Source organism: Mesoplodon mirus (genome assembly GCF_964341445.2).
Source record: "Mesoplodon mirus genome assembly, chromosome: 8".
Taxonomy (NCBI): domain Eukaryota; kingdom Metazoa; phylum Chordata; class Mammalia; order Artiodactyla; family Ziphiidae; genus Mesoplodon; species Mesoplodon mirus.
The window spans coordinates 9,816,196-9,838,930 of NC_138984.1; the positions used below are offsets into that span (position 1 = coordinate 9,816,196).

At 41.5% G+C, this 22,735-nt stretch overlaps 1 protein-coding gene across 1 annotated transcript in view; it reads left to right on the top strand.

Moving 5' to 3' along the window:
- Nucleotides 1-22,735, top strand: part of DNER (delta/notch like EGF repeat containing) — a gene marked incomplete at both ends in the record, with an annotated part of 331,941 nt that overhangs the window by 185,107 nt on the left and 124,099 nt on the right. The window contains one exon of the mRNA XM_082631051.1: nt 14,740-14,893. Within this exon, the coding sequence (XP_082487177.1) occupies nt 14,740-14,893 (154 nt within the window). The remainder of the gene's footprint in view (nt 1-14,739; nt 14,894-22,735) is intronic.

Sequence of the window (22,735 nt, forward strand, 5' to 3'; positions counted from 1 at the left end):
ATATGTGCAAGCATTTTGTAAAGTGCTTTGCAAATAAAAGGTGACATGGTACACAGACCATAAAAGTGGCATCTGTTGCCTCCATTGAGAGCCACCTTCCTGTGGCCCTTGTTGCACTTGGCATTTCAACCCTGTTATCCTTGGACGTCTCTGCTTCCCCTCATCCTCTTTTGAACTACCTGGGAATGCTTCTGGCCTATACAACAGATTTTAACTGACTTCAGCAGTAATCATTGGGGGCTAGACTCATGTTTAATTTCCTTCTCAGAGTTCTCATTTTAAAGGATAATTGCTGGGAGGAAGTTGATACTTGAGTTTTTGAATCCAAGTCACCAGCATATGCTCTACATACTAGTGTTTTCTGTTTTGTTTTTTTTTTTTTGCGGTACGCGGGCCTCTCACTGTTGTGGCCTCTCCCATTGCGGAGCACAGGCTCTGGATGCGCAGGCTCAGCAGCCATAGCTCACGGGCCCAGCCGCTCTGCGGCATGTGGGATCCTTCCGGACCGGGGCATGAACCCGTGTCCCCTGCATCAGCAGGCGGACTCTCAACCACTGCGCCACCAGGGAAGCCCATGTTTTCTGTTTTATTTTGTTTTTAAGATCTGCACTGTGCAGTTGGCCACAGAAATGGGCAGTCAGCTGTTTGTTTTACTTCTTACCCATTGTTTCCAAGCGCTGCTTAGCTAAATGTATTTTTAATTTTGCAGTTAAAAAACAAAATTGTTGGCAAATACCAATTTTAGCCAGAAATACTCATGAGTGTGTAATTGTTGCCCAAGAGGAACCCTGATAAGAGGGTCTTCTAAAAAATAGCAAAACCGTAGTTACTAGCCAGCAGTAGTAGTAGGAGATACTTTTTTTTTTTTTTTTAATTATGAGGGTTTTTAACTTCTGAACTGAAATTTTTTTTTTTTTTTTTTTTTTGCGGTACGTGGGCCTCTCACTGTTGTGGCCTCTCTCATTGCGGAGCTCAGGCTCCAGACGCACAGGCCCAGCGGCCATGGCTCACGGGCCCAGCCGCTCCGTGGCACGTGGGATCTTCCCGGACCGGAGCACGAACCCGTGTCCCCTGCATCGGCAGGCGGACTCTCAACCACTGCGCCACCAGGGAAGCCCTGAACTGAAATTTTTAAAAAATGCTTTAAAAAATAAAAGTATAGCTAGACATTGGTACAATTTAGTTGCCTATTCTGTTGGACAGAATACGGTGGGCTAGGAGTGTAGACTTAGTGTAAGATTCAAGGACATCTAGGGAGGTCCCTTCATCCCAAATTCCCTTGACACACCAGCCTGGCGGGGATGCCCGGAATCCTGGTGTTTGAGCTTAATTCCTTGTAATAAAGGCATGATTTCCTATTTAAATGCAAATGTCCCTAAAATGGTATCACATTAAGGTATTATCTGTCATTAAAACTGGAATAACTTAGCTTAGTCAGGGGCTGATTTTTAGTAGGAGAGAGAAGAGTAGGTAATTCTAGAATCCAGCTGGAGGTCTTGGGTCTGAGGGGGACCTGGGTTTGGTGAGGGGAGATTTGTCAGATTGGTCCGCAAATCAGAGTCTTGTGTTTGATTTTCAATTCTTCCTAAGTTTAGAAACAGAGGAGGCTGGTGGCATTTGAGCCTTACTTCTGAGACAGATGTTATGCCAAATAAACAAAACTAGTTTTATTTTAGAGGAGTCTGAGAAGCCTTAGAAGTGCTCATCCGATGCCATAAATGACCTTGAGCCCCATTCTGTAGCTAAAGCCTATTTATGCCACTCTCAGAGAAGGCAGGAATTTGGGCTAGCTCATGGAATTTTTTTCCTTTCCAACACAAGCATTTAAAAATTATAATTAGAGGGCTTCCCTGGTGGCGCAGTGGTTGAGAGTCCGCCTGCCGATGCAGGGGACACAGGTTCGTGCCCCAGTCCGGGAAGATCCCACATGCCGCGGAGCGGCTGGGCCCGTGAGCCATGGCCACTGAGCCTGCGTGTCCGGAGCCTGTGCTCCGCAGCGGGAGAGACCACAACAGTGAAAGGCCCGCGTACCGCAAAAAAAAAAATAAATAAAAAAATAAAAATTATAATTAGAGAACATTATTTGAGATTGGCTTCTCCATTGGGGGCTGTCCTGTATGACAGAACTGCTAGGTGTATCAGCCTTCATCAAGCCTGTGCACATGAGCCAGGAAGTGAGATAAGGTTCTTTCCAGCACTTACATGAATCTGTGCTAGCCGAAGGACTTTCCGTGACATGGACATTTCATTACCACTCTCTGATGATGGCAGTCCTGAGGCTCTAGGGAGTTAAGCATGTGATACCTTTCTTTTTCCAATAAAGAACCTAGACCTGATATCCTATTCCAAGAGTCATAAATGAATTAGAAAAGAAACTTCAAGCATCAAAGTGGTTCAGATATAATATACTAACCAAGAAATTGTTGGAAGGATGATATGAGCAGTGTTAGTGTTCTTACATTAAAAATTTGTATGAAGGGGCTTCCCTGGTGGCGCAGTGGTTGAGAATCTGCCTGCTAATGCAGGGGACATGGGTTCGAGCCCTGGTCTGGGAAGATCCCACATGCCGCGGAGCAGCTAGGCCCGTGAGCCACAGCTACTGAGCCTGCGCGTCTGGAGCCTGTACTCCGCAACGGGAGAGGTCGCGATAGTGAGAGGCCCGCGCACCGCGATGAAGAGTGGCCCCCACTTGCCACAACTGGAGAAAGCCTTCGCACAGAAACGAAGAGCCAACGCAGCAAAAATAAATAAATAAATTAAAAAAAAAAAAGATTTCTGTTAAAAAAAAAAAAATTTGTATGAAGATTTTCTCTGATTCAGAATTGGAGGATTAAATTATCACCTAAAAGAAATCGCTTCATGGGAATATTATAGATTAATAAAAACAGTTTGAAAGCAAGCAAGATTCACCTTGCCTGTGAACTTAGCTAATTCTTTTACCATCCCTGAGTTAGATCGTTTGATGAGTTTCTTTTGGAAGTTGTTAGAATGATTCTTTTCTAGTTATCCTGGAGAAACACATCTATTAGATGTAATCTGCCTTTTGTTCAATGTTAAAATCATGAAAGCAGCAAACATTTAGTGAGATAAGATATAATTAAAATGAATGATAGGACCTTCCCACATCTGCTGGTGTTACTTTAATTTGTGTGAGCGTAAATTCAATAAAGAAAAACATCCATCAGATCAGGGACTCTGTATAAATGAAATCATTTGCAATAAGATGGAAAGATAGTTTTTTCCCATTCAATACTGAAGAAATATTTTTAGTTAAATTCCATGGTGTGGTGTCAGGGATCATATAATCAAGACAGACCTCTTGGAATTTAGGCTATGATACCAATAACAATAAGAAGAAGAATCTTGATTCATGTATATGTTCTCATTTCAGTAGGAGAGCAAGGGGCTGAAGAATTGCATTCACCCTCCATAAAGAAGGCCGAACTGATCCTTTATACCGACTCTGCTGTGGTTTACTTTTTTGTCTATTTGCAGTCTCTCTCTTTGGGTTGGCTTTGTGACTATCCACAAAAGTACGTAAACTATAAAATAACCTGTTAAGAGGAAAATAGATCTGAAGACCAAGGCAAAGGAGAATTCTAGGTCCAATAGGAAAGTAAACATAGGTTAAAGTTATAAATGTACATAGGAAGGCTCACATACTGGCTAAAGATAGGAATTGGGGATGCATGTGGGGTTAGCCGTGGCCCATGAACGTAATAGACCATGTATGTGAAGGAGCCCAAAGGGAATGAGGATAAACAGGAAACGGGAATGGAAGATGGAGGGAAGAAAGAAGAAAGAGAAACCACACACGAGAGAGATATTCTGGGAGAGGAGCCATTGAATGAGTGTGCATCAGGTGGGGTTCTTCAGGTTTGTCTCCCCATTTTGGGGTCTAGAGTGTCACAGGGTGCCAGAGGTCTTGAGAACTCTATGGGTTATCTCCCAAAGAACAAAAACTGTCTCTCAGGAATGATCTATGGATAGACCCAGAGCAATCAGAATGTCTGAACAGTCAGGGCAGGGAGCTGGGGGTTCTCTATAGGGATCAGGTGCTGTACCTTTTACCTGGACCAGGTGCAAGTGCACCTCCTGCCTGGTCTCCACATCCATTTGAGCACTTCACCTTCCCTGTCTCCAGGATTTGTAAAGGGCCAGTGCAATCTGAATAGGAAAAAACAGATTGAGGGTTTTGATGATTTTACCCCAGCCTAATTTCTAATCTCCACCTATATATCCTGGTCCCTGAATCTAGCTTGTGATTTGATTTGCTGATTTTCATCACCTGACTCAAACAGGAACTGGGAAGAGGGACCAGTCAACCACTTAGTCCTCCTGTGTCACTGATGCAGTCATTTTATCTGTAAGTGACTGTGCTGAACCCCTTTGTTATTGGATAGGTGTTCTCGAATATCTGTTATATCATTGTAGATCTTACAACAGTTAAAATTTTAAAGCCACAACATAAATAAAAGAATCTCTGGTTATAGCACATCTCCTTTCATTTTCTCCTATTATTACCTGAGGTCCAATAGGAAACAAAGTCATAAGTAATGTAAATTTCTTGCCCAAGGTCAAAGAGATGGAAGAGCTAGGAATAGGATCTCAAAAGGCAATGTAGTATTTTTTTTTCTTACTAAGCTACATGGTCGTTCGTGGTCACTTTGACCGTAGTTTCTTTTACATAAAGGGGAGATCCTGGAATCAGATTTCCTGGGTTCACATTTTTTTTTTTTTTTTCGGTATGTGGGCCTCTCACTGGTGTGGCCTCTCCCGTTGTGGAGCACAGGCTCCGGACGCGCAGGCTCAGCAGCCATGGCTCACGGACCCAGCCGCTCTGCGGCATGTGGGATCTTCCCGGACTGGGGCACGAACCCGTGTCCCCTGCATCGGCAGGTGGACTCTCAACCACTGCGCCACCAGGGAAGTCCCAAATTTCTGTTGTTTAAGCCACCCAGCCTGTGGTATTCAATACTTTGTTATGGCACCCCTGGCAACCTAATAGGGAGATCAGGAAAGAAACCGACTAGATGGTTGTTAGCACCTCAGTGTGGCATGGAATCACTTGGCGGAGGACAGTGGGGATTTATGGCTTTTTTGGGATGCAAACCCAGGTCCATCAGATCTAAGAGCTGGAGAGGCCTTTGGAGGTCAGCCCCTTCAGATTCCCACTCGGTGCATAAACGCCGCCCTCATCCCCTTTCTCAGAATGTCCTGTGAACTCTGCCCCTCGTTCTTTGTAATTTAATTTCTCACATTTCTCAATATGTTAAATTGTAAAAATGTCTTTACAATGAGACCAAATCTGCCTCCCTCTGCCTCTGACTAGCAGTGTGACATTGAGCAAACTGCTTAAATTCTCCAATCTGTTTCCTCATTGGTGAAATAGAAAAATCATACCGATCTTGCAAGACTGTTGGGAGGAGTAAGTGAATCCTTACGCGGTACTTGGCATATGGCGGGGGCTTTCTTCAGTAAATGATGGTTTTGACCCCTGCCCTGTCCCCACTGGCTTTCCATCTTTGGAGAAAGCTGTCAATGGTTTATCATCTTAGCTTTACATTTCAAAATATAGTTCGTAGTGAGTTTTCCTTCTGAGGGAACTTGAAGAAGACGTTGGGAAGGATCTCTATTCTTCAAAGAATCCTTCTCATCAATAATTTATACATCAAAATGTCCATTTTATTAAAGCTTTTTCTTTATCATTTTTTTTTGATGTAGCAAAGGAAATAACTAGAAGGCTAAATTGATTTTTAAAATAAGAAAGTAGAATGGTATATCATTTACTTGTGGGATCAGGCTAAATTTTTTTCAGGAATTTCACTAAAAGATGAGTTTTTAATGACATCCTTTTTTTTTTTTTTTTTTTTTTGCGGTACGCGGGCCTCTCACTGTTGTGACCTCTCTCGTTGCGGAGCACAGGCTCCAGACGTGCAGGCTCAGCGGCCACGGCTTACGGGCCCAGGCGCTCTGCGGCATGTGGGATCTTCCCGGACTGGGGCATGAACCCACATCCCCTGCATCGGCAGGTGGACTCCCAACCACTGCGCCACCAGGGAAGCCCAACATCCATTTTTTTAAAGTCAAATATTACTTTTGTTAGTGGATTAGGATGTTGCAGCAAATAAATACACAGATGTGAGTGAACTGGAGATCGAGGCTGATTACATGGAAATCTTATGCCTAATTCCAGCCACACTCAGAGTGCTGAGAACACATAAATTGCAGGGGTAAGGTTGGAAACTGCTTGTGAACATCTTCATTCTGCCAATCCATACATCCAATTTTAGGAAGAAAGTCTTTTACAAAATTTCCTGAAAGACATTTACTTTCTTCACCCTTGAGCAATCAAGTAAACTACAAAGTCTTTTGGAAGGAAAGAGTATGGCTGTCTCATTCATTATTGTTTCTGTCATTTAGAATTTAATGTTTAAGCCAAAGCAACGAGTTCTAGGAATTCATGAGTGTCACGTCTTGCATTCAGTGTTTAGATGATCTGCATGTTTCTAAGCTTACTTGAAAAAAAATAAGCTACTATATTTGAAATTAATGAACCCAAATAGAAGAGCAATAGCTTATCTAAGACTAATGGGAAAATAAGACTATGAGCTAAAAGCAATGAGAGTATGTTGTTTAAATTAAATGTGAATAATAGAACAGTGAGACCCAGCCAATGGACAAGAATTTTAAAACTGTAATTCAAAACGAATTTTCCTTTGAGATGGCTCACTGTGTTCCCAACAGGAGACAACAGTTTGTCCCTGTGGCTGGGATCCAGGTGCTCTTGTGTGGCCTGGGCTCAGGAAAAGGCATTTATAAGGACTTTTACATCATAAATAGAATTCCCAGATAGTCTCTTAAGTTTTATGTTAAAATAATCCTTTCTGTCTCTTGAAATACTAAATCTGGGTTTAGTAAAAGGCTGAATTCTACGTGTCTAAGAGAACTTGCTAGACTGATCTTCTGACCCTTTAGTTACAGGCCACCTGTGTTTAATGAAATAAAAATGTGCGCTGTGGTCACTGCTTTTTATCAAGGTTTTAGTGTTTGTCAGCTATGTAATCTCAGACCTGAATGACCACCTGCTGTGGTCCCTAGAGCTGGAATAATAAACTCTTGGCTTAGAATGACAAGGATGAGACTTCTGTGGCCTCCATCTCCACAGATTCAGGGTCAGTGCAGTTGGCATGATGGGACAGCTCAGGTTAGAATCTGACTAATGCTTCATTGTTTCATGAGTTAGACAGGATGCATTGCCTTCCTTCCCTGAAGTCCTCTTAGAGCAATGTAAGCACTCTGTCAGGGGGCTACAAAAAGCCCTTACTGGGGGGATCATCTTCATGGACAATTGCCCCTCCATTAACTGGGAGCAAAAAGATTCCAGACCTTTGCAACGTTAGGAAACAGACTCTACTTCTTGACCCTGCCGTGTGTGGACTACTAGTTTAGAGAGGTCTTCTGAATGTTTCCCCGTGGGCTCTGTAAGCACGAATTCTCTCCCAGCTGTGGCCTGGACTGGCTGTGCCCTGCTCATGACCCTGGCATGCTGGGCAAGCTGAGAGGTGGCCATGCCTTCCTTTGGCCTAGGAATGGTTGAGCCTTCTCTTCAAGGAAACTGGACTGTTCAGAGGGAAATATGCTCAGTTATGTGATTCATATTGTCCACAGGAGAAGACATGTCAGTCCCTTAGGGCAAGCAGAGCTTTTCCTGCCACTTGGATGTGAAATGAATTTCTGGAGTGGGACTTCATGTACGGGGACGCGGTGATGTGCACACACTGTTCTCCACAACGTCCCTGCGGTAAATGCAATAGCACATCCCGCAGGGAGGAGCTGGACACAGGATGCTGAAATGTGATTCTCATGTTTCAAAGTTTTATCTTTCCTTTCCTGGGATTTAGCCAGACTCTTAAAATAAAAATAATGAATTTTTTATTATGGGAAATTTCTACATGCATAAAAGTAGAGAGAGTCATTTGGCAGACTACCATGTCTGCATCGCCTAGTTTCAGCAATTATCGACTCATTAGCCAGAGTTTTGACCTTGCAGATGTTCAGACATTTAACTATGAATCGCCCAGATGTTGTTTGGAATCAGGCTGATCCATGACGGAAGTTGAAGTTGGCTTTGAGGGTCTGTTAGGTGGGAGTGGCTTAAATCATCTCCTTTCCATTTTCAGAGGTTTTGGTTTGGAATTGTCCTCCTAATCCTTGTTCCAGCATCCCCTTTAGCATGAAGATGTGGATGAAGAATGTATAAGTGGCTCTGATTCTAATAAATCACAAGATCATCAGAGATAGACAAGGAAGTAGGAGAAGAGGACCCTTACCCTGCACAGAACTCTCATGCAAGTCTACCTTTAAGGAGCAGATTGTAAAGACAGCTTTATTCAGTGAACACTCAGATGTCTATTATGTATGCAGACATCAAGGACCTCCAGTTCTGGTGAAGAATTGCCCAAAGTCTCCAAGTCTGTCCATGAGTGATTAGGCACTTTATGTACAAGAGATGCATTCAACCCCCAGGAAGGAGATTTTTACTCTATTTTGACACATTATTTGAATAGATTTGGTATTTTTCTTAAGGCTGAAGGAAATTAGGATCAGTGAACCCAAAGAACAGTCAAGATGCTAATAGGGAAGACAGCCAGGCAGCAAGGGAGGAGGTGGAAAAACTACGGAAATCTGGAGCTGGAAATAAAATACTACTATCATTGGGGGTCATTTTAGAGTAAGGGTGAAGGACGTCCCCACATGGGTCTATGGTATCCATAGATCATCACAGTGATGATAGGATGATATGCAGCTGTGAGTGGAAAAGGACTTGGAATTGGATGATATTGTTTTAAGCCTTGACCTTACACTTGCCAACTGGGACACCTTAAACAGTTTATCTCACCTCTCTGTCGAGTCTGTTCTCAGCTCCTAAAATGGATCTGGGAATACCCACCTGACAGATGTGGTGAAGATTAAAGAAATAATTCAATGTGGGCAAGCTCTATAAGCAATGAGCTTTAGTGTCTAGTTGGCTGAGTTTTTATGTTCACTGATGTCACTGGGACACCAAAAAGAGATGTGTATTTTCTGTATACTTTGTTTAAGGGACACAGTAAACAAGAATTGCTAAATTCTGACTCTAAAAGAGAAAAATAAAGCTCCTCAAAAAGCTTCTCTCTCTGGTCTTCCCAGAGAAGAAGCTTCTCTTCCCTGGTCTTTGGGTCTTCCCAAAGGTGGCGCAGTGGTTAAGAGTCCTCCTGCCAATGCAGGGGACACGGTTTCAATCCCTGGTCTGGGAAGATCCCGCATGCCGTGGAGCAACTAAGCCCACGTGCCACAACTACTGAGCCTGTGCTCTAGAGCCTGCAAGCCACAACTCCTGAGCCCGTGTGCCACAACTACTGAAGCCTGCGTGCCTAGAGCCTGGGCTCCGCAATGAGAGAAGCCACCACAGTGAGAAGCTCGCACACTGCAACAAGGAGTAGCCCTCACTCGCCGCAACTAGAGAAAAGCCCGCGCACAGCAACGAAGACCCAACACAGCCAAACAACAACAACAACAAACCCTTGTGTCTCTGGGATGATTTGTTCATGACAAGTAGTCTTTACTGAGAGGTGAAAATTGCAGAGGATGAGACAGAAAAAGTAAGCTGGGGCCAGATTGCCAATGACCTGTGCCATGTGGGGGAATTTAGATTTATTTGTTCAGACATTTGGCTCTTTATTTTGTAAAGTATTGAAATATAAAAATACAAGAAAATAAGCTAGAGTCAGAGAAAATATAAATTAAGAAGTGATATCCTAGTTGGAAAGCGGAAACAGTCATATAGGTCACAGAGCCGTAGAGTGTTGTTAAAACTGAACTTCTAGTAGACTCTGAGTGTATGGCAGCCAAATCAAAAAGGAAAAAAACAATGAGCAGTCACATAATCTCCATCATTCATGAGGACAAAACATCAGTTCCTATGACTAGTAAAACTTTCAAATGAGTGAATTTTCTTGGGAAGGAATTTATAAATGAGGTAGAAAATGATGTATGGCATATACGCTCTTGCCAACGTCCTCATGGTAAACGCAATCGTAGATTTTAAAGGAATGTTTCTTATAGGACCCTTCTCTTCCCCTTCCCTACTTAATTCTCCCCACAGCATTTATCACTGAATTTATTATTAATCATTTCATTTGTCAGTCACTCCCACTAGAATATAATCTCCATGAGAGAGTCTTGTTCACTTTTGTGTCCCCAGAACAGTGCCTGGCTCTTCATAAGTGCTCAATATATATGGGTGAATACGTGGACACAGGTATGACTGAAATTTTTTTAAGCTAGAACTTTTCAAAGTAAGCTTCCTACCGCTGTGTGGGAAAGTTTCATTACTGTACAAATGGAATATTTGACTTCAAGCTCTTGAGAAAAACCGAGATTCTGCATTGGTTTTTAAAATTAATCTCTGAGGGTCATTTTTCATTTTACTTGAAAAAATATTTTTACCTATAAATATACAATAATTTTGCAAGGAAGTCCCTCTCTGTAACTTAGCTATGCTACTAATTTTAACTAAGTCCATTTTGTCTCTTATGCCAGTTAACTCAGTTGGACATAGGTTACTGCTATCATAGTCAGTGGGTTAAACTCAGGTTGATAGAATAGTTTATACATCAGTGATCAAACACAGTTTTTTTTTGTTTTTACAATAAATACACTGAAAATATAGTTTCCTAATAAATATTTATGGCCCCTTACAAGTCAAAGTCTTGAAGCTATTTAAAAATCCTTTTAATATTATAGGAAAGCTCTTCATTCTTAGAAAGTAGACTTTGGAAGAAATCTAACTTTATGGACAGCGTGACACATAATACGCAAAGATTTAACTAAAATTTTATGGTCAAGAATATGTAAACATTTGTTAATCTTCTTCCTCATCCATCAGTCAAAGTTTTAGAATCAATTCAGTGCTTTGCTTGGTCAAAAGCAATTGTTTCAACAATTTCTTAAGGTTTCTTTCAAGCTTCCTTCTTAAAACAAAATGCGCGGCTTTCGTTTCATCTTTCAATTCATTCAACTACACTTCAATTAAAAAAAAGTATATATATATATAAATTCAATCAATGCTAACTGAAAGACATTTGATTTGGGGTGTTTAATAATTTATTTTCACAAGTAACATATTTTCCATTGAACTTGCCAGATGAATTATATGCAAAATGTATCCCCCAAATGACCAGAGAAATTTATCTGAAAAATGGAATGACTGGATACAAACCAAGTAATTTTTAGTGGACAGCTGCCAAAAATAGTTACATGGAGTAATTTATTATGATGCTGAGGCCCGGTTTGGAATTGTGCCTGCTGGGTATGCACAGCTTTTACATTCAAAGGCGGTCACAACTCTGCAGATGCACAAGGGGCTCCAGGCAGCCTCTCGCAAATATCAACGTTGTGCACTGTTGTCCATTTGAGCAAGGACAAGATTTTCCTTAGAAGAGAGATCTATTTTTTAATTTTTATTTATTTACTTTTATTTTTTCATTGAAGTATAGTTGAGTTACAGTGGTGTGTTCTGGTGTGCAGCAGTGATTCAGTTATACATATATGTATATGCATATTCTTTTTCATATTCTTTTCCATTATGGTTTATTATAAGACATTGAATATACTTCCCTGTGCTATACAGTAGGCCCTTGTTTATATATAGTAGTTTGTATCTGCTAATCTCAAACTCCTAATTTATCCCTTCTCCACCCCCTTTTCCCTTTGGTGACCATAAGTTTGTTTTCTATGTCTGTGAGTCTGTTTCTGTTTGGTAAATAAGTTTGCTTGTATCATATTTTAGATTTCACATAAAAGTGATATCATATGGTAGTTGTCTTTCTTTTTCTGACTTACTTCACTCAGGATGACAACCTCTAGGTCCATCCATGTTGCTGCAATGACATTATTTTGTTCTTTTTTATGGCTGAGTAATATTCCATTGTATATATGTACCACATCTTCTTTATTCATCTGTTGATGGACATTTAAGTTGCTTCCATGTCTTGGCTATTGTAAATAGTGCTGCCCTGAACATTGGGGTGCATGTATCTTTTCAAATTAGAGTTTTCTACAGATACATGCCCAGGAATGGGATTGCTGGATCCTATGGCAACTCTATCTTTAGTTTTTTGAGGAACCTCCATACTGTTTTCCATAGTGGCTGCACCAATGTACATTCCCACCAACAGTGTAGGAGGGTTCCCTTTTCTCCACATCCTCTCCAGCATTTGTTATTTGTAGACTTTTTAATGATGGCCATTCTGACCAGAGTGATATAATACCTCATTGTAATTTTGATTTGCTTTTCTCTAATGATTAGCAATGTTGAACATCTTTTCATTTGCCTATTGGCCATCTGTATATCTTCTTTGGAGAAACATCTATTTAGGTAGAAGACAGAAAAGGAGTTTCCTAATTACAAGGCTGCCTTTCTAATAGTCCTTAATGAGCTTTTCCCAGCTTTCAACTACAAAGTCTATACAAACACACAAAAGGGGAAAAAACTCACAGCATCAAGAAAAAAAACAGATAAGAAGTCAACTATTGCTAGAATGCAGAGGGAACTTCCGTTTGCCACAAGGAGGTATGAGATGATAGAAACAGAAGGCAGAAAATTTACCTCTAACTTAAGTAGAAAAAGCCATTGCTTTTATTCCAGTTGTTCTAGTTTCTAAGGTATAATTGATGAGTGTGTCCTTAAACTAAAGAGAACTTGATGATGCAGTTTATAAGGATGTGTCATATTCCCTTAACAGCAACAACTACAACTTCAACTAACAAAAGAAAGACACCTACATAAAATCTGGCTCTTTTGGTTGAGCTCAATTTCATGATTGACTGTCTGGCTTCTTGGTTGGTTGCTGAGGTCAGAGATCCATCCACTCCTGGTTTAGTCGCTTGTGACAAGGGGCATCCTCTTATGGTGTAAACTATGATCTCACCATGCAAGGGACAGTTTTTCTTAGAAAAGGAGTCTGTGGGTTAGGGCAAGTTAGATGGAAGCCATAGAAATATAACTACAAATAGAATGCAGCCATAAAATAATTTTACCTAATGACCTCTGTGGGTTTTCCTTCCAGGAATGTAAGGAGTCAATAGTAGGGAATTTAAACATTCAATTCACATACTGCTAGGTTAGAGATAAAAAAGGTAATTTTTAAAAATAGAAGCTAAAATGGCATTTGATAAAATTTGATCACTGTTCCAAGCATTCTACTTAGTGATAAATTCTACAAACCTCCCTTTGAAATCAAAATTAATCTGGATGTGCCACCAATGTAACCATGAGGACTAGAGAAGAGAAGGTGACATAATCATGATTTGCAATTGATGTTCCCTTTGTTTTTTTTTGGGGGGGGCTTGTCTTACCTGGAAAACTCAAGAGACTCAACTAAAACCTCTGACATGTAATGAGAGCCCAGGGTGATGACAGGTAACGTAATGTTAGCACTTTACATGTCAGTAATAATCGCTAGCAAGTCTGATGGGTATTACAAGAAAGGGGTGAGGAAAGGATCTCATTAGCAATAGCTACAAAGAAATCTAAATATTCAGGAGTAAATTAATCAAGAAGTGGACAAGAAGTATAAAACTTGATTAAGGGACAAAAAAAAATTAAAGAGAAGAAGACAACCCTTTTGTTTTTTAAGAGAGAAGATGTTGTGTAGTGCTTGGTGGGGGTGGGTGGGTACGGGGTGGGATCCTGAGTTAACAATACCTGGAGAAGCCCGGAGAGTCTCTGTAAGATCAAGGGCAGGAGGCTGGGTCCCCCACCCCCTCCAGAGGGAGGGAGGTAGGCAGGGCTGTGAGAGGCTGTGGGCGGGGCTTTGAAACACCTGCCTGATGTGTGGGGCTTGGGGAGAGCTGGGAAGGGTGCTTTGGTCTGTTTTGTTTTTATTTTTTTTATGCAGTAAGTTTTATGTATGCCATTCTCCTTTGCTTCCTCCTCTCCACTCTTCATGAGAACCTGCAGTCACATCTACACAAGGCTTTGGAGCCAGATCTGTGTTTCTTTTCAATGCATCACCACCCTCCGGCCAGCATTAGGAAGAGAGCAGGAAGGCCCAGTTTTATTTGGACTTTACAGCTGCCTCAGAAATGAAGCTTCCAGTCAAATGCAGTTCTCTGGGTCTGAGTTATGGTCTTTTACTAGTATAACAAACCAAACAAAACGGTCCTTTTTATTTTCCCTTACACTCAGGTCATCTGCGTGGCTGCACATGGAGCCTCATTTACAGAGTGGTTTGGTAAATTCTCTCAGTGATCTGGAAGGGTGGGCCCCGTGCCACATTTCATGATGCTTTTGTCGCAGGCACTATCTATGCTGAAGGATTTCATTTGGAGTGACATCTAATTTAATGACTGTAGCTCAATAGATCTGCTCTGGCATAATTCCCATTTCCATGTCAGGTCAGCGAAACTTTATTTTTTGCTTAAAATAATTATTCTTTCCATTTATGGTTTAGGAAGGTTGAAAACCATTGAGATACTTATCAATAAAAAACATGTTTGAAATGAAACTGTAAAGAAATAGACTATTTTTTTAAAGCTATGATTTTAATCAGATCATGATCTAAGTGATACGATTAAAATACTTAGTGTTGGTATAATTGTAAAAATAAGTGGTACGTTTGAACTTTGAGTTTCACAGTCAATGCACACATTTTAGGGAACTCAAGTAACAGACACCATATGTTTGTGTTTTAGGCAACTTTTTCGTGTAACTGTGATGATCAGTACACGGGTACTTTCTGTGAAGAATTTGACGCCTGCCAGAGGAAACCCTGCCAGAACAATGCGAGCTGTGTTGATGCAAATGAAAAGCAAGATGGGGGCAACTTCACCTGTGTTTGCCTTGCTGGTAAGGTTTCCATAGTTAATAGTTACTATGTGTCTCTCTGTAGAATAGACACTTATTAATTAAGGATGGTTAAGCATACATTGTTGGACAGGTGACTTTAAGGTCTCATTGGTTCCATCAGCCCATGCTGATGGGAATGGAGGAAGGAAGTTCCTATGGGGATAAACATCATGTTCTTTGGCTGGCTTTCTGACGTTAGGATGCTTCTGTCTTAGCGTTCCACCATTTTTGTTCTGGAGTAATGATATTCCTGGTCAAATAGAGGCCTGGATGTTTCAAAGACAATTCTGCAAATATGTACTGAGTGTCGGCTGGCGCTGTGCTGAGTGATTATGCTAAGTAACTTAAGAAGAATTTAGGCTAAACTATGCAGGCTGTTAGGTAATGCCACCCAGTCCCCTTATTTGTGTTCATTTCCTTGTGTTCATGTATGTTCATTATTCCAAGTTCTTGGAACACCATCCTGCACAATGGGGGAGGTCTTTAATATTCCTTGGTTAATATGGGGGATTCATTGATCTTACATGAGACTTTCAGATCCTCGGAGCACAAAGGGTGCCTCTTAGCAGAGGGCAGAGGACAACAGACTTCTATTCTCTGGCAATCATCTTATTGACTTAGTGCTCAGCCAACTCGGTTATAAACCCTCAAGGAGCAGGAATGGCATTTTATTGGTGAACATTTTGATATAGCTGTTTTGATGCAGCTTAAAAGCAAACACCAAATTACTCCTTTTTTATCATCAATAACGTGGAAAACTGACATCATCTTTCTTTTTCCATCTCATCCTGTTGCATCATCGACCACTGGGCAGGAATTCAGGGTGATGTAGGAGCTGGGGATGGAGTGAGGTGGGAGTTGGGGTGATGAAGTGCTCATTGTAAGAAGCAAGGCCCATCCATGCAGAAATTCATAAACAAAAAAGGGAAAGTCCTTCACTCATCTATCCCAGCCCAAACTCTATAATAAGGGTAGGTTAATAGTTTGATACATATTTTCCAGACTTGTGTGTGTGTGTGTGTGTGTGTGTGTGTGTATTTCCCTTTCAGATCAGATGATTAAGTATTTTTCTATATATTTTTAAAAAGTGATTATAGTATACATACGGCTCTACAACTTACTTTTTTCAGTGTATATTTACCAGTAGATCGTACATATCCTTCCGTGTCCGTACATATGGGGCTACCTTATTCATTTTAACAATTTCGTAGCACATCTCCTAAATTTGTATCTCCAGGTGAGACTACTGCCTAGTTGCCGTCTCCATTCAGATGTTCCAGGCCACCTGAAGCCCAGTCATTCCAAAACTGAGCTCATCACATCCCCAGCTCCACACAGCTCAGCTTCTGGTGTTCCATCTCTTTCTACAAGCCAGACATCCACAGGTCACCCTAAGTGCCCCCCACCCTCTGTCCTTTCTGCCCCCAAGCGTTCTCCATCTTACCAACTTCGCAAATCCACCCCCCCTCTCTGCAGCCCCACTGCCACTGCTCCCAGACTAGCTGCCTTTGCCCCTTGTCTGTGTAACTGAGGTAACCTCTCACTCTTTCTCTGTCTCCTCTTGACTGTGCTGTGCCCTGGAACCAGAGTGATCACGCCAAAGTGAGCCCTGGCTTTCGTTATGTCAATGCCCCCAGACTGTCCATTCTCCTGGGTGATTATTTTCCAGTGCAGATCCCTGGCTTTCGTTATGTCAATGCCCCCAGACTGTCCATTCTCCTGGGTGATTATTTTCCAGTGCGGATCCCTGGCTTTCGTTATGTCAATGCCCCCAGACTGTCCGTTCTCCTGGGTGATTATTTTCCAGTGCAGATCTGAGGTAGTTGCTTTCCCACGTAATCCCCTTCTCCCCATTGCTCTTGGGATGAAGGTCAGAATCCTCATCCTCATTCTCCTCCGTGATCTGTCACTCACCCACCTTTCCAGCCCCATCTCACCCCACTGCTCACCTTGCTCTGGGACCAGCTACCTTGGCCTTTCATCTCCCTGCCTGCTTGAGCTGCTGCAGGACCACCTCCCCGTCTCTGTGCCTGGACAGCTCTTCCTGATGCCTCCCTTTTGCCTGGTTTCTATTTTGGACCTTGTTAAATGCCTCCTTTCCTTGGGAAGTCTCAGCTGAATGCTTCAGTCTAGGTCTCCTTCCCTTTTCCTCTTTTATAGCCGGGCGTTCCTTTCCTTCACAGCCCTCATCTGTTTGCAGTGGACGTGTACACATGTGATTCTTTGATTCCTGCCTGTCTTCCCCACACAGAGTCAACCCTGTGAGAGCAGGACCTGAGTCAGTTCTGTTCAACATTGTGTCCCACCGTGTCTGATGAATCCGGGACGCTCAGACAATGTGTTGATGAGATGGATTAATGAAAGGGTATGAACGTGGCCTGATGTTTTAAACCACCCCTCTATTGATGGGTCTTTAAGAGAGTTTCAGTTTTATTTCTCTTTTATAAGTGATGCTAGGATGAATAAAGATCCTTCTATAAATAGTCTCAATCAGGGCTGTTTGGACTGAAATGATTTGTTTGGTATTTTATTCAGGTCTGTTCTCAGAGGAGACTTCTCTATTTTTAAAGGAACTCAGGTGCATAAAATTGGAATGACCATAATGCTTGGTTGGTGATACTCTCTCATCTTGTCCATAGCATGCTTTTATATATTTACTTAACTATTTTAATATGCAGTAGTCACTGGTGGAGCCACCACCAAAACCAGAAGTTCAGCCTGATGACTAACCATATAGTCTCCTCATCAGCCCATCCCTCGGTCTCCCTTCCCCATCCAGAGCTAACAGTCACCCTGCATCTTGAGTTGATCCGTCTTTTGTTTTCCTCTTTATATGATCTTAGTATTTACATGTTTTTTACAGAAGATTTTATCTTTGTTTTAACTGTGCTCAAATTTATTAAAACAGTATCATGCATGAATCATGTTATGTTATCATGCGTGTAATTGTCTGGTGCTTACTTTTTTCACTTGATCCCGTCTTGCTGAGATGCATCTACATGGTTGCAGTTCATTCTTTTGGATTGCTATATAAAATTTCATTGCTCTATTCTCCTGTGGACAGGCACAGATAAGCACATTCTTGTATGCCTTCCATTGTTTATGTGCTAGGGGTTGTTTTAGGTTGTACCTAGGAGTGGAATTGCTGGAACATAACATATATGACTGACCAATTATAGTTGGTCTTGCCAAACTGTTTTCCACGGTGGTTGCACAAATATATACTCCCACATGAAATGCATAAGTGATCTTATGGATTCAGATTTTCTTCAATATTTTGTAGTATCAGAAATTTTAATTTTTGCTAACTGAATGGGTGTAGAAAAGGTACCTCATTGTGGTCTCTGTATTTTGTGGTTCACTAATGATGCTGGGCTGCTCTTCCTGTGGTCGTTGTTTTCCTATCTCTTGTCCAAATTTGTGTGTGTGTGTGTGTGTGTGTGTGTGTGTGCTCTTCTCATTGGTTTGCAAGAGTTCTCTGCTTCTTTTTTGTTCTAATCATTTGTCATTGTCAATTGTATGAATTGAAGATATTTTCTCCAAATGTGTAATTTGTCTTTTCACTTTGAGGGACCTTTTTTTTTAAAATTGGAGTTTAGTTGATTTACAATGTTGTGTTAGTTTCAGGTGTATAGCACAGTGATTCAGATATATATTCTTTTTCAGTTTCTTTTTCCTTATAGGTTATTATAAAATATTGAGTAGAGTTCCCTGTGCTATACAGTAGGTCCTTGCTGGTTATCTATTTTATATATAGGAATGTGTATATATTAATCCCAAAACGTTGAGCGATCTTTTGATAATGGGCATTCTAATTATATTTTGCAAACTTTGCTTTTCTAGTTACTACATTTTATGTCCTTTTTTTTTTTTTTTTTTTTTTTCTGTACACGGGCCTCTCACTGTTGTGGCCTCTCCCGTTGCGGAGCACAGGCTCCGGACCTGCAGGCTCAGCGGCCATGGCTCACGGGCCCAGCCGCTCCGCGGCATGTGGGATCTTCCCAGACCGGGGCACGAACCCGTGTCCCCTGCATCGGCAGGTGGACTCTCAGCCACTCTGTGCCACCAGGGAAGCCCTTATGTCCTCTTTAAGAAAATATTTTCCTTCCTAAAGATCTAAAAGATATTCAAGTATATTTTCTACCAGGCATTTAAAATTTTTGATTTTCAGCAAAGTATTTAATTAATATGAATTTGATTTTTGTATATATGGTTTGAACTTGGGATATTTTATCTTTTACTCTAACTTTATTTTTCTTCTTCAAAGATACTCCATTTCTATAAATACATAGTATATGAAACCTTTACACTGTGCCCCCTTCTCTAGAAAGCTGCTGATAGAATTTGGAATGACTGGATACTTCATACATTTTTAACTGTGCTTATTCTCATTTTAGGCATTTCTGCACTGTCAGTATTTAACCATTGATTTGAAATTTCCAGAAGCACTGTAAATTATTTTTTGCTTATTAGTGGGGAGAAGAACTTCACCTCTATCATCTAAGATGATTTAATATCTTCTACGTGGATAGCACATCATGGCTTTTTCTGTGTGTTTCTAGGTGGCATATAGAGACAGACAGCATTCTCCTTGGTTCTTCTAATAACAATAACAATAAAAATAGTACTTTGACTTTCAGTTACCTTCAGGAACAGAGAGTTGCACTCTTAAGAATTGGATTTTGATAATTAGACTCAGGGACAGTTTGGTGATTTCCAGTAAATTCATTAGAATTGTGCTGGAAGCTGAGATACGGCAAGCAGATCTTGATTTACAAAGTGATCATCTTTTATTTCTTCTATTAAAACAACAAAACTGGGCTTCCCTGGTGGCGCAGTGGTTGAGAGTCCACCTGCCGATGCAGGGGACGCGGGTTTGTGCCCTGGTCCGGGAAGATCCCACATGCCGCGGAGCGGCTGGCCCCGTGAGCCATGGCCGCTGGGCCTGCGCGTGGAGAGCTTGTGCTCCGCAACGGGAGAGGCCACAACAGTGAGAGGCCCACGTACCGCAAAAAAGAAACCCAAAAAACAACAAAACTATTTTATAACACCACGTTTGTAAGTTGTTATTGTTTTAATAAATGACTTTCTAACAGTTGTTCTTCAATTTCCTGAATATTACAGGTTTAAATCTATCCAGTTTTCATGAAATAACATACAGTTTTATATTAGAGATACATACCTTTGTACACTGGTCACAGTTTAAACAACTTTACATAATCTCCACTGACATTTACATCATGCTGTTTTCTGGTTCTTGAATGGCATAGAGTTTGCATACAGTTGTCCACCTGTGAGAAAACCCTAGCACATAAAAGAAATTCTTTCTTGTTTAATAGAAATGTAAAGCAGCCAGAGAACCACAGCAGCTATTTAAAATCTTTTCTGCTCTCCTTGAATCTGTAGCTCTGTCTTCATCTCTCTCACCTTCTACTTTATCCAAAGGTGGCCTCACAGCGGCTGGGGTCTCTCAGCCATCCTGTTTCTATCAGGGTCTCTCTGACTTCCAGTAGCAACTTCACTGGCCTTTCCTGGAACTGGGGCTGTGGGATTCCTTCCCCCATAGCCTCCATTTTTCCTCATGCTCTAGGACATCCCAAGCAGAGGTAGAAGAGATCTAGGAAATCTGGTACCTAACTGTCTCTTTGCTCAGCTACCTCCTGACTTGTTCCTGCAGTTCTCTTAGGCCGGTTTCTACTTTATCAGTTCCCACGTCCTGTGGGAACAGCCCTTCTTTCCCCTTTTAGCGTCCAGCTCTATCTCTCCATCTGCTTTCTTTTTCTTCTTAAGATTTTTTTTCTTTGGCCGCACTCCACAGCATGTGGGATCTTAGTTCCCAGACCAGGGATCGAACCCGCACCCCCTGCAGTGGGAGCCCGGGGTCCTAAACCACTGGACCGCCAGGGAAGTCCCTCTCCACCTGCTTTTTACTGTAGTACACACACACATGCACACAAACACACAGACGCGTGCACACGCTAATAGCTAGTGTTTATTCAGTGTAACCACGTGCCAGGGCTGTGCTAAGTGCTTTCCAAGGCTGATCTTTAGAACAATCTCCTAGTTGAACACTCTTAATTATACCATTTTTGTAGATGAGAAATCTGAGGCACAGGGGAGTTTGTAACTTGGCCAAGAATATTAGAAGGACACTCGACTGTAGTCACACACCAATCCCCAAATCTCAGTGGCTTCCAAGCAAAGGTTAAATTTCTGCTGTGTCATAGTTGGATGAAGGCACTTGCCCTCCAGGTGGTAACTCAGGGATCTGGAGGGTCTTGTGTGATGCTCTGAGAGCAGTGCCTGGACGTGTCGTTATGTCACTTCCACCACATGCCGTTTGCTAGAATTTGGTCCCTTGGTCCCTAGAGGTTTTGCCTGGGAAGAGGAGTCAGTGTGGCGAACATTCTCATGGTCTCCGCCATGCCAGGTGCACATGCCCATAACTGTTGGGGCTGAGGTTTGAACCCAGGTCCTCTGCCGGGCTCCCAAGCCCATGTTCTTGATCTTTTTATTACACTCTTTTCTCGTGTGTGTAGCCGCACTGCGAGCTGAGGACTCTTCTGGTGCAAACATGTGATTCAAAACCATGTCATGCTTTCAACTTTCTCATATCAAACTGGACTCTTCTTAAGAGGAGAAATAGTAGGCCATTTTGCCCCAAAGCAGTGACCAGATACTTGGAAAGAGGCGTTTTCTATTTAGTTTAGTTCTGAATGTCCTTGAAAAACTTATGTTTCCATAGGAAAACTATATTTCCTTTGTGAGAAAAACTGTTTCCAGGTTAATTAACATCAATTAATTGACCTCTGAAGCACCAGATATGTGCATAAGAACTCTCTAGCAGTGGGAAGTGTGCTTCCTGTTGAAAATTTATCGCTGTGCTTTCATGTTTGTGAGTCTGATCATGAGACATGATCTTGTTTGATGAATGAATGAATTCAAGCCAGGTTCTTGTCACCAGAGAACAAAACTTCCACAAGTGTTCGCAGAGACGTTGTCTTGATGCAACACTCATTTCTCTTGAGAAGAGAACGTTGCTTGAAAAGGAAAAATATTATTTTCAGCAAAGAAGCTTCTGCTCCAGATTTGCTAATATGTTGATGTTTTGCTTTAATTTCTACGTCAAATGCCAGTACAAAGAGGATTTTTGAGTCATCGGTAATCCAGAAATGTATGAATATGGTGTGTTGGATGTTGAATCAATTAAGTAATGAACTCTCTGCTGTAGTTTCCATTTTGATTTTTATTACAATTTCTTGGAAGCAGGAGGTGATTTTTTTAAAAATAGTAAAACATTGATGTGTCATATACATGTGTTGTACAATATAAGATGAATTACAGATTATAGTCAATCCAATTTCTGTTTTGGGAGGAAATTTTTATTAAGGGTGATTGATAGTTTTCTTGAAATTTTTGGCAATACTTTCAAAAAGAAGGGAGTTGTCAGTAGCACCAAATACTGCGGAAGAGTCTAAGAGGAGGTTATTGACTTTGGCAACAGGTTTGTCCAAACCGTTGGTGGCCTCCTGTTTACACTGATGTGATAAGGGTGCCTCAAAAGCTTTGAGGTCTCCCTAAAAGACTTCATACGGGGACAGAAGCAAGGGAAGGTGGCTGGGAGTTACCAGACACACTGAAGGGCAACACCATATATGGAGATAGTCATAGCCGCTCGGTTTTCACGTGGCCTAGAAGCTTCCCAAGCGACACTGGTCGGCAGTGACCAGGTGACCGGATACGGATGGGCAGGATGTGAGAATCAGTGAGTGGCAAATACAGACTGCTCTAAAGATAACGTTAGTGGCACAGTTACTGTGCAGAACAGAATTAGAAAGGTCT